The sequence below is a fragment of the Crinia signifera genome, chromosome 11, assembly GCF_055691185.1.
Source record: "Crinia signifera chromosome 11, ASM5569118v1, whole genome shotgun sequence".
Taxonomy (NCBI): Eukaryota; Metazoa; Chordata; class Amphibia; order Anura; family Myobatrachidae; genus Crinia; species Crinia signifera.
This window is the reverse complement of record NC_139227.1, coordinates 104,478,978-104,491,723: the sequence shown is the minus strand read 5'-3', so window position 1 is coordinate 104,491,723 and position 12,746 is coordinate 104,478,978. Positions and strand designations below refer to the sequence as shown.

Here is a 12,746-nt window from a genome sequence, read left to right as displayed (position 1 = left end):
TCATTGTGCAATATATGAACAAGGCATTTCCAGTATTGTATCTGATGAAGCCTGTTCTGGTTATCAGTGTATATCAGTGACGTGCGGTGAGGTCATTGCCTGGGGAGGCACTGATCTCCCCGCACGGGACCCCCGACCCCCCCCCGCCCGCATACCATGCTATATGGTATATGCAGCGGCCGGGCACAGGCAGCAGGGCGTACATGCGCCCCCGGCGGACTCACCTCTCCTCGGCGGTGACAGCGGCGCCGGACTCCACGCTGTCGCGCTGCTGCATCCTACGCTGCTGCATGTGTGTGATTGGACAGCGGATCCATCACTGGATCCGCTGACCCAATCACATCTGGGGGCGTGCATTAATACTGGTGCCCCTGTCATTGCGGCACCAGTATGAGTGCCGCTTCCCCATTTATTTTCAATGGGCTTTTACAGCCCATTGCTGCACCCTTCCCCCTGCCGACCCCTACCCGCCCCCCCGCTGCCCGGTGTTTTAATGTTAACAGCGGGAGGCACCTCTCCCGCTGCCTCCCACCCTCACATGCAGCAGTGTAGGATGGTAGGAGGCAGGAAGAGAGGTAGAAATGATGAAAATAATAAAAGAAGATATATAAATATATCTTCTTTTTATTATTCACATCATTATGTCAGGGGAGGCACTGCCTCCCCTGACTGCACGTCCCTGGTGTATATGTTTGCTCTATGCTTCCTGTTATACAGTAAGGTACCTCTGCAGCCATTGTTCAGCATGTACAGTGAGTAAAGTCCCACTTCTGCAGTTCTCCAGAGTCCTGTTGTGATTTGCACACAGACCACTTTGCATGGTGTCAGAACACTGATGTCATGTTCGGGCTGATTCAGACTTGCTTGTAGAGCAGCGAATTTATGTGTAGACCCATAGGGCGAATTTTTCACTTGCCCAGACGCTCGCACAGTGATTGACATCCAGGGGGGCAATCCGGGGTGGACACCCAGTGTTTCATGGGCGGGCAAACAAAAACGGCGGGTATTCCCCAGGGAACGGAGGGTGTCAGTGCTGTGTGTGCGGGGGTATGGTGTCCCTGTATTAGGAGGGTGTCAGTGCTGTGTGTGCTGGGTCCCTGTACTAGGCGGTGCCAGTGCTGTGGGGTCCCTGTATTGGAGGGTGTCAGTGCTGTGTGCGGGAGTGTGGGGTCCCTGTATTGGGGGTTGTCAGTGCTGTGTGTGTGAGGTCCCTGTATTGGGGGTGTCAGTGCTGTGTGTGCGGGGTCCCTGTATTGGGGGGTGTCAGTGCTGTGTGTGCGGGGTCCCTGTATTGGGGGGTGTCAGTGCTGTGTGTGCGGTCCCTGTATTGGGGGGTGTCAGTGCTGTGTGTGCGGGGTCCCTGTATTGGAGGGTGTCAGTGCTGTGTGTGCGGGGTCCCTGTATTGGAGGGTGTCAGTGCTGTGTGTGCGGGGTCCCTGTATTGGAGGGTGTCAGTGCTGTGTGCGGGGGTATGGGGTCCCTGTATTGGGGGTTGTCAGTGCTGTGTGTGTGAGGTCCCTGTATTGGGGGGTGTCAGTGCTGTGTGTGTGAGGTCCCTGTATTGGGGGGTGTCAATGCTGTGAGTGCGGGACCCTGTATTGGGGGGGTGTCAGTGCTGTGGGGTCCCTGTATTGGAGGGTGTCAGTGCTGTGTGCGGGGGTATGGGGTCCCTGTATTGGGGGTTGTCAGTGCTGTGTGTGTGAGGTCCCTGTATTGGGGGGTGTCAGTGCTGTGTGTGTGTGGTCCCTGTATTGGGGGTGTCAGTGCTGTGTGTGCGGGGTCCCTGTATTGGGGGGTGTCAGTGCTGTGTGTACTGGGGTGCCAGTGCTGTGTGTGCGTTGTTGTGGGGTTGCTGTATTGGGGGGTGTCAATGCTGTGTGTGTGAGGTCCCTGTATTGGGGGTGTCAGTGCTGTGAGTGCGGGACCCTGTATTGAGGGGGTCAGTGCTGTGTGTGCGGGGGTATGGTGTCCCTGTATTAGGAGTGTGTCAGTGCTGTGTGTGCTGGGTCCCTGTATTGGGGGGTTTTAGTGCTGTGGGGTCCCTGTATTAGGGTTGTCAGTGCTGTGTGTGTGTGGGGATATGGGGTCCCTGTATTGGGTGTGTGTGGTCCCTGTATTGGGGGTGTCAGTGCTGTGTGTGCGGGGGTATGGGGTCCCTGTATTGGGGGGTGTCAGTGCTGTGTGTGCTGGGTCCCTGTATATGGGAGTGTCAATGCTGTGTGTGCGGGGTCCCTGTATTGGGGGGTGTCAGTGCTGTGTGCGTTGTTGTGGGGTTGCTGTATTGGGGGGTGTCAATGCTGTGTGTGTGAGGTCCCTGTATTGGGGGTGTCAGTGCTGTGAGTGCGGGACCCTGTATTGGGGGGGTGTCAGTGCTGTGGGGTCCCTGTATTGAGGGGGTCAGTGCTGTGTGTGCGGGGGTATGGTGTCCCTGTATTAGGAGGGTGTCAGTGCTGTGTGTGCTGGGTCCCTGTATTGGGGGGTTTCAGTGCTGTGGGGTCCCTGTATTAGGGTTGTCAGTGCTGTGTGTGTGGGGATATGGGGTCCCTGTATTGGGGGTGTGTGTGTGTGGTCCCTGTATTGGGGGTGTCAGTGCTGTGTGTGCGGGGGTATGGGGTCCCTGTATTGGGGGGTGGCGGTGCTGGGTGTGTGGGGTCCCTGTATTGGGGGGTGTTAGTGCTGTGGGGTCCCTGTATTGGGAATGTCAGTGCTGTGTGTGTGGGGGTATGGGGTCCCTGTATTGGGGGGTGTCAGTGCTGTGTGTGCGGGGGGTATGGGGTCCCTGTATTGGGGAGTGTTAGTGCTGTGTGTGCGGGGGCTCTTATTGAGGGGTGTCAGTGTTGTGTGTTCGGGGGTATGGAGTCCCTGTATTGGGGGGGGGGGGGGGGGTGTCAGTGCTGTGTGTGCGGGGTCCCTGTACTGGGAGTTGCCAGTGCTGTGGGGTCCCCGTGTTGGGGGGTGTAAGTGCTGTGGAGTGTGGGGTCCCTGTATTGGGGGTGTCAGTGCTGTGTGCGGGGGTATGGGGTCCCTGTATTGGGGGTTGTCAGTGCTGTGTGTGCGTGAGGTCCCTGTATTGGGGGTGTCAGTGCTGTGTGTGCGGGGTCCCTGTATTGGGGTGTGTCAGTGCTGTGTGTGTGTGGGGTCCCTGTATTGGGGGATGTGAGTGCTGTGAGGGTTTCCCTGTATTGGGAATGTCAGTGCTGTGTGTGTGGGGGGTCCCTGTATTGGGGGATTTGAGTGCTGTGAGGGTTTCCCTGTATTGGGAATGTCAGTGCTGTGTGTGCGGGAGTGTGGGGTCCCTGTATTGGGGGTGTCAGTGCTGTGTGTGAGGGGTCCCTGTATTGGGGGGTGTCAGTGCTGTGTGTGAGGGGTCCCTGTATATGGGAGTGTCAGTGCTGTGTGTGCGGGGTCCCTGTATTGGGGGGTGTCAGTGCTGTGTGTGCGGGGTCCCTGTATTGGGGGGTGTCAGTGCTGAGATGTGCCAGGAGAGGCACCAGTAGCACCAGCCAGGGCTGCCGGCTGCAGCGTAGCCGTACTGGGAGCACTGGGAGGAGGAGGGAGCTGCTGCTGGGATAATTCCGCTTCCGCTGGCGGCAGAGAGAGAGCAGCCTCCTCCCTGCACACACCCCGAAGCCATGGCTACGTCCCCCCAGAAGTCCCCTTCCACCCCAAAATCCCCGACCCCAAAATCTCCTCCCTCCAGGAAGAAAGATGACTCCTTCCTCGGGAAGCTCGGGGGAACCCTGGCCCGGAGGAAGAAGGCGAAGGAAGGTAACAGGCAGCCCCCACCCATCCCCACTAGATGTGTGTGTGTGTGTGTATATATATATATATATATATATATATATATATATGTATGTATATTTATAAATGCGTCACCCATCACCACTATAAGTGTGTATATATATATATATATATATATATGTTCCCTATGCCGATTGTATGTATGTATGTATGTATGTATGTATGTATGTATGTATGTGTGTGACCCCTCCGTAATTTATATACAACCTGTATGTATGTATATAAATATATATATATATATATATATTACACCAGCACTATCTATCTATCAGGATGCTGGGGTAGGGCGGTATATATAATATATAGTGTATATCAGAGAAATACTGCAGAGTTTATGGTCCCTGATGATCCCATGACAGGGAACACAGGTGTCACAGGTAACAACACCTGTAGGGCACTACACAGATGATGCACAGGAATGTGCTGCTCTGTATCCTCTCCCTGCATATGTGTGTGTTTATAAAGTATATATAGGGTTGTGCTGCTGTGGTATTACTGGGGTACCGGGTATATATAATATATAGTGTATTTCAAAGAAATACTGCAGACTTTATGTTCCCTGCTGATCCCATGATATTGTAGGTACCACAGGTAACAACAGCTGTAGGGCACTACACAGAGGATGCACAGGAATGTGCTGCTCTGTATCCTCTCCCTGTCTTCAGATCCTGCCCCCGGGGACATTGCACAGCGTGGGGTCTGTCCTGACCTGGCTGCCTCATTCTTTGCATCAGAACCCAGTGCCCGGTATACACTGTAGTGCCATGTGTGTGTGTGTGATGGGCACTCCCTCCCTCCTGGTATCCTGCTGTCTAGGGTTCCTGTGACTGATGTCACGTACCGCTGGATCTTCTGCTATGTTTGGGTGGGTGCAGTGACGCGCACTCTGTTCTGCATCACATCACCGTGCAGGAATGCTGGCTGAGAGCAGGGATCCCAGCTGCAGCCCGTCCCATTATAGAGGTCTGATCTGTGAGCAGAGTGCGAGCAGGACCCTCCTACCTCTCTGCCTGTTATTACTCAGTCTTGTTCTATCACTGTTATGTTCTCAGTTGTACAGCGCAACGGAATGTGCTGGCGCCACAGAAGTAACTGTTAATTATGTGGCTGAATAAGTGTTACACCAAAGTCCTGCACATACCGAGTGCCATGTGCCGTCACGGGCACCACCGATGGCATTGGTGTGGCAGCCGTGTGCAGTCATTAGGTCAGCCGTCTCTAGGTCGACAGTCAAACGGTGCACCACTATTGCTCGACACAAGCAAAAGGTTTTTCATGACCTTTTCCCATGTCAACATTTTGCTCTTGTCGGCCGTTTCACGATGTAGGTTTATGGCATGTCGACCTTCTACCTGTCAGCCTATGCTCTGTCAACCAAAAGATCCACACCTGTTGCACCAAGGTGCCCTCCTAGGTTCTGCTCATTGTAGATGAGTGCCAGCCATTGTGTGGAGGTGGTTACACGCGTTACATTACTGCCCTGGTTTGTGGACATTTCGCTCAGTCTGATCGCGCAGTGGCCCTTATTCAGATCTGATCACATTTGTTCTCAAAAACATGTGCACTGCAGGTGCGGCAGATGTAACCTGTATAGAGAGAGTTAGATTTGTGTGAGGTAGGCTGTGTACACACGGGGGGCGATTTTGTCTAATATCACGGGCAATATGGTCGCTGAGCGACCAAATTGCCCACGATGGGAGTGTGCACCGGCGATATATCGCCGGGTGTGCACTCCCGTTATATCCCCGTAGTGACCGCTGGTCGCAGGAACATGCTGATTTCCACTGCCGGGCTCCCCCGGCAGTTTCTTTTTCATCAGCGACCATCTCTGGTCGCTGATGCAAACGAGACACTGAGCGATATATCGCTTTTTATACGGGGCTTTATTTTGTTTCTGTGCAGGGTAAATACTAGCTGCATTATTTTTACACTGCAATTTAGATTTCAGTTTCAACACACCCCACCCAAATTTAACTCTCTCTGCACATGTTACATCTGCCCCACCTGCAGTGCACATGGTTTTGAGAACAAATTTGTACTGCGATCAGATCTGAATAAGGGCCAGTGGCCAGCTCTCATTCACATGTTGCTTCAAATTGGGCTCTGGGTTACCACATCACTACCCTGCAGGTCCTGCTTACCTACGTTGATAAGTTCCACTCTGGGAGAAAATCGGAGAGAAGCTGGTGGCCAGTTATTAAGGGAAATGATGGGGCTAATTGCATCAATAGGCTCCACCTCCTCGTGGGGAAAAAGCTGCGATTGGAGCTTATGTACATGGGGGTGGGGCTACAAGCTCGGAATCAGGATTTTCGCACTTCTGCGATGTCTACTGAATTAGGCCCATAGTTCCATCTGGAACTGGATCACTGGACACAGGATTTTTGGGGGGAGCTAAGTTAACTCTGCAATAACCTGGGTTGGATTGGCTATGTACGGGCTATGAGTGTCAGCTTTGCGGGTGACCCTCGCCTTCTCGTAAGCAAGTACCTCTGCCCTTCTCTGCTATTTATCCTGCGCTCACCTTGTATACTAGCACACCGATATCTGTGAATTCCCCCCAGTACATCAGTTATACTGAATAACCGTCACCCATAGGTCCCCAAAAGGGAGCCCTATCTGCTCCCCACTAGAGCCCCATGCACAATACCTACTGGTACCTTTTATTACTGGTATTAATTTTGAACATTATTAGAACATTCTCTTTAAGGCAGGGTGTAAAATTGTCGGGGAGCCCTGTGTCACATTGTACCTCTGTGCCTTTGTGTGCGTCAGGGAATCTGCGTTACTTGTCGCGTTTCTGCGTACACCCCTAATGGGGGTATTACACATGCATTTCACGCTCGGAGGATGCCGAGTGCGCTAGTACAACATGATTCTCCAAGGTGATGGCTTCTGTATAATATATATATTTGCAGAAGATATTTTAATGTCACACATGTTGACGTGCGGCCAGGTTGCTGAGAATTGGTGGCAGACACCTTTGGGCATTGGAGAGCTGTAAGGATTAGACGCAGTCTGGTCTGATGGGGAGGGGGGGGAGTGTAAGGGAAAGTGACACCTTGGCACAGCAATGTCGCACACCTCTAACTTCAGTAATTGGTGTCACATCAGATGGGGCGATGTCTATGCCCGGGACGGTGACGGACGTACAATTGTCCAGGTGACAAATATTTCTGATTACATTCTGAGTGACAATATGCTGGTCATCGTAATATCAGAGATTGGTCCGAGGTAGGCACAGGTGTTCCCATCCACATCGATTACTGATAACTGCGCCTGCCCTATTAAGCTGTCAATCAGCGCCAGCTCCTGCGTCAGCACAATGTGCCGATATATCTGTAGATGTATCGGCAGTCGGCTCCGCTGCACAGCCGACACGAGATGCCTGTAAACAATGTTGTTCACCGGCATATTGCTGACATACTGGCCGCCGGACCAGCGTTATATTGGCAGTTTAATTGAACCTCCGATATATATCGGTCAGTGTGTACTTGTTCTTCCTTCACGATTCAAGTAGACATAAAGGCAGAATATAATGTTGTGCCGAGTGCGGTGAGCCATATAAGCTCCATCTGACAGAATGGAGTGGATGATGCGGGGCGGCGATTGGCGATTCTATCAACATTGGGAGCTGCTCCATCTGTTGAGACACCAAAAGCCATGAAAAACTTGTGTCAACATTTTCCTGCGTTGGCCATTTCCATGTCAAGCTTTTCCATGTGTTGACTGTTGACCTAGACACAGACGAACTAAAGCTGTGTAACCACGGGGCGAATCTTCCAGGCGAATTTGAGTAGATCGTCAAAATCGGCTAGAAGGCTTGACAGCGGATGATATTGATACGCAGCCCCGAAGCAACATTACCGCCCGGCCAAATAGACTGTGCCATCCAGAACACTGTGACTAGATGCTACCTGTGTATTTGGCCGCAGCTCCCGGGGCTGGCAGGATGTAGTTCGACGTCTCTCTGACGGCTTAACGACATCTTGATACATACCGAGTAATTTTTCCTCTGTTCGTTCTAAAAAGTAACCAGGACTAACTCTTCACCAGGACTTACCTGTTCAGCCGATTTGGGGGCGGGCGCTGTTGTCATGTGACGTGATCCGCCTACCCTGGGGTGCATTTTGAAGGGTCTGCATTTTCATTTTTGTGGGCACGCCCATTAAATGCTGGGGGGGGGGGGGTGTCGTAATGCCCCCTGCCTGTCACTAAGGCAGAGAGCACCCCGGTGTCGAATTCAGACCACAGCGTTCCCCTTTGTTCCCAGTGCGGCCGCTGCCATCAATTACACCATACATCCCCTGTACAGCTCGGAGAAGATAGTAATACGTACCTTTATTGTTCTGTGTAAAATTCGGAGTATATTGTCTCTTTAACAAGCCTTTGGTTTTGTCTATCATGAAATAAGTGGCGAGGTGATTGCATCGCGCTCCCAAGCTCTGGCGTTCCATTGTGACACGTCTGATACATAAACGCACTTTGTGTAAAATGCCATTTGTGCCTTTGTTGAGGCTGCACTGAATGTTCATTGACTTTGTATTATTCCTGATTGAGAACAGAAAATTCTGTCTTTGTGTGTGAAACAACATTTAGAGGTGTCTGATAACCCCCCAGCCTTGCACAGGGGGGGGGGGGGGGGGGTGTCTGTTGCTAGAAAATAAAGGTAGTGCGCGCTTCCATTGTGTTGAGACCACCGTCCTTTGTGTGTGTGTGTGCGCGTGCACGCGAGCGGCATCTACTCCAAGGCTTCGTGTCATCGGGGGCAATAGAATAAATATTTTAAAAGCAGTATTGTTCCCTGTGCAGATTTGCGGGGGGAAGAGCGCGTCTGAAAGGGATCAATTAGCGATTGACAGGAGTCATGGACACCGGTCCAGAGAAAAGTGTAAACCGGCTCTGTGTTCGCTGCCTTGACAAACGACGGGTACGGTGAACTTCAGCAACTTTATTCTGTCATTGAACAAAGTTGGCAGTTCTTTGTTTTTTGCTTTTTTTTGTTTCCTTCACATTCTGTGTTTCTATACCTCTTGACAGTGGCGGATTCAGGGGAGGGGGTGGCGGCGGTGACTGAAACGCACATTATTTCAAATATATATATATATTTTTTTTTTACTTTTGTTCTCATTGTAGCTGGGTGGCACCAAACCAACATGAAGCCGATGCTGTCAACTCTCCCCTATGAGTGGTTTCAGCCCAGCTAAGCCTCATGCTTTCAGTGGTTGGCATGAAGTAGTGGTGTCCAGGGTGGCCCACGCCCAGCTACATACCTTTTAGGCTCCTTGTGGTACCTGGTCTCTCTGTGACATGTGGAAGCAGCCGAGCGGGTCTACCTCTCCGTTAGATCCCCTCTCTTTAAGAAAGTCAGCAGTCCCCATCGGAGGCAGCGGGGACCCCCGTTGCCACGGGGCGTGCGAGCATCTCGTGCACGCGTGCCCCCCTGATGGGAGCTGGGGATAGTTTTGCCAGCCCCTGCCTGAATGAGTGCCGCTCCATCTGTATACTACGCTATATAGGAAACTGTTAATAAAATAAAGGGGTTGTGGTCTCCTGATGCTCCCATAGAAATCTATAGAGCTGGGAAAGGTCCACACCCCTTGTTATGAAGCCACGCCCTGTTTCCCGGAGGGCACACGCAAAATTAACCCACAACCTTCGCCCATCATTTTGCCACCCCCATCATTTTGTTCTGCTGCTTAGTTTCACCCATTGATCTGTCCTTGGCCCTCTCATAATCTCCCGTTCCACCTCCTCTCTGGGAAACCCCCTCAGCTCCTGTTCAGTCTCCAGTTCCGCCTCTGCGCTGATGACATAACACCTCCCCTCCCCCTTTCAGGGCATTGCAGGGCTTTCTCCTCTACTGTCTTGTGTTCATTGACCGCCATCCTTTATTCCTCCCTCTTCCAAATATTTCCAGCTCCTCATCCAACATCTCTAGGATCAGGCCCAGTTTCCACCAAGAGCCTCATTGCCGCTCTCACCACCACCCACCTTGTCTACTGTAACCTGCCCCTCTCATGCCTTGCCAAGTTTCCATCGTGAACTCTACTGCTCGCTCTGCTGTCCTCTTGCATCATCAACACCACCAATGCTCCTACACATACCTCTATCCTGTCCCTCTTCCTCCGCCAACTCTTCGCCCCTTCCCTAGTAGTGTATAAGTTGTCCCGCAGGCTCCAGGGAACTGGTCAGTATATGGGGATCCCCCAGACACTCCACAAGCATAAGGGGGCATGCTGTAGCTGCCCTGGGTTTTGGTGTTAGGTCTTCAGGATTTAGCTGTTGCCTTCCTGAATTAGGTGAGGCCCATCCCTTATGTGTGCCTACTGGGTTTACTTACTGGTGTTGGGCCATCCTGAATATATTCATAGAAAAAAATGCTTTATTTAAAGCTTCCTTTATTTTATATTTTATTTCTGACCTTTCTATAACAAGTATATTTATTATTATAATATGCAAAACTGCTGCTCATTAACTTCATCTTTCCACCGCTGCACGTTCTGTGTCGGCTGCCCTCTCTGTGACCCGGGGAGGTGACGGTTACCTGCTAGTATGGGATTTCCATATGGTTTAAGAAAACCCTGTAAAAGTTTCTAGAGAAGCCATAAAACTCGATGCGAGGAAATGTTCCTGATGATTCACTTCCTGGTTATATGCAAATGTCTGTATAATTATTCTGTTCGTAAGAGGACTTGGGACACTCATTGTCATGCTGACATACTGCCATAAGATAATCAAGCAATTATCTTAATATATGAAAATAATATTGTTATAATATACAAGTAACTGGTAATAATTTATCAATAAAAATGTAAAATAAACATGTCACATAGCAATAATAATAAATAATCACAGCCACAATTCAGTGATTTTATTATCCAGTATATAAGCAGAGGCCCCTCCCCCTCACAGCTCTCATTGGCTGCCTGACATGAGGCAGCCTCACTTCTTCCTCAGCGAGCCAGCGCTGTGTCAGTACCTGTATCCAGCACCCCTAGTTCCCCATGCCATCCATTCACCTCACCTCCACTCATGGCACGAACCCACTCGCTGGAGAGCCACGGTTGGAGGGAGGCTGGAGAGACATGGGGGGGGGGCATGAGGCCGGAGAGACATGGGGGGGGGAAGAGGCCGGAGAGACATGGGGGGGCACGAGGCCGGAGAGACATGGGGGGGGCACGAGGCCGGAGAGACATGGGGGGGGGGACGAGGCCAGAGAGACATGGGGGGGGGCACGAGGCCGGAGAGACATGGAAGGGGCATGAGGCTGGAGAGACATGGAAGGGACATGAGGCTGGAAAGACATGGAAGGGGCATGAGGCTGGAGAGACATGGAAGGGGCATGAGGCTGGAGAGACATGGAAGGGTCCTGAGGCTGGAGAGACATGGAAGGGGCCTGAGGCTGGAGAGACATGGAAGGGGCCTGAGGCTGGAGAGAAATGGATGAAATGTGACTGAATAGACAAGAGGACATACTTGCCTACCTGACCCTCTCCATGCGGGAGAAAATGCTCTGTTTCTGGACTTCCCTGGTAATGTATGAATGCCAGCACCTGTGGGGCAACACCTTTACCCAGCTCCCCACAGGTGATGGCAATCATACATTACCAGGGAAGTCCAGAAACAGAGCATTTTCTCCCGCATGGAGGGGGTCAGGCAGGCAAGTATGCAAGAGGGGATTGAGGCTGGAGGAACATGGAGAGCATGTGGCTGGAGAGTTGAGGCATTTTGTAATATGAGGCTGGAGGAGTGTGAGGATGGAGAGATTTATAGGGGTGCATAAAGCTACAGAGACACAGGTGAAGGGAGGCTGGAGGGACATGGATGGCATGAGCCTGGAGAAGCATGGGTAGGCATGAGGCTGGAGGGACACGGGAGGCATGAGGCTAGAGGGACATGGAAGGGGGGTGGGGCGTGAGATTGGTGAGACACAGGTGGGGGGGTGAGCCTGTAGAGCACAATGAGGGATAGAACTGGAGAGACACAGAAGGGGTAAGTCTATATGGCGACCTCACTTTTAGCGACCCAGCGAATGACAAATACATTGTTATGTATACTAGGGCTTGGGCGTTCCCCTACTGTAGATTAAAGGTAGCGTATCGGTGGTCATTACTTGGTTAAGACCCAATGGGCTTGTAACACGTTGTTCGGGATTGGCTGTAGAAAGAACATGACGTACCCCCAGCTTCCTGAAGATGGTGCTAGATACTGTATTATGGAGAGCGCCTACAGTACTACAATATAGCACTCTTTCTCCAATAGATAAGGGTTATGTCTATGTGAGGATATGGCCCGTACAGATTCCATGTGCACCCTGCACAATTATTACCACAACCGCGGCGCAGGATGCTGCCTGATCGCCTGGGGTCTGTGGCATCATCATGGCAATGATTTGGTCTGCTTACTCTCATCTCACAGCACCACGCCGACGCCTGTTTTTTCGTTTTTGTAACATAAAACTGATTTTCTTTTCCCCCTTGTGCCATGAAGTCATTTCTCCTGGAAGTTTTCCTGTAACTGTTGCAAAATCCATCAGTGACGGGGAATTCTAGTCATTTGCATATAAAGTCTGACGTCCATTTCCAGTAGAGGCTGGAGTGACCCATTTCTACGCAGATCTACCAGAATTCCTGGCTCACCTTAAAACTCCTGTTCATGCAAAATAAAGCTCCATACACTATAAGGTAATGGGCCTTATTCTGGTTCACTCTCAGAGGCAAATTCCTTCTCAAATGGACAAAAACATATGCACTGCCGGGGGGCAGGTGTATCATGTGCAGAGAGTTAGATTTGGGTGAGTTATTTTGTTTCTGTGCAGGGAAAATACTGACTACTTTATTTCTACACTGCAATATAGATCTCACTTTGAAGTAAAAATCTAACTCTCTCTGCACATGTTATATCTGCCCCACCTGCAGTGCACATGGTTTTGTCCATTTGAG

At 51.2% G+C, this 12,746-nt stretch overlaps 1 protein-coding gene across 3 annotated transcripts in view; it reads left to right on the top strand.

The window, feature by feature from the left end:
- The first annotated feature begins 3,496 nt into the window (after positions 1 to 3,496).
- The window catches only part of PARVA (parvin alpha), a 63,371-nt gene continuing 54,121 nt past the window's right edge, over positions 3,497 to 12,746 (top strand). For all 3 annotated transcript variants that reach the window (XR_014465413.1, XR_014465414.1, XM_083164097.1), the window contains exon 1: positions 3,497 to 3,768. Coding sequence is in view for 1 of the 3 variants with exons in the window: in XM_083164097.1 (XP_083020223.1) it covers positions 3,633 to 3,768 (136 nt within the window). In the remaining 2 variants the exon portion in view is untranslated. The remainder of the gene's footprint in view (positions 3,769 to 12,746) is intronic.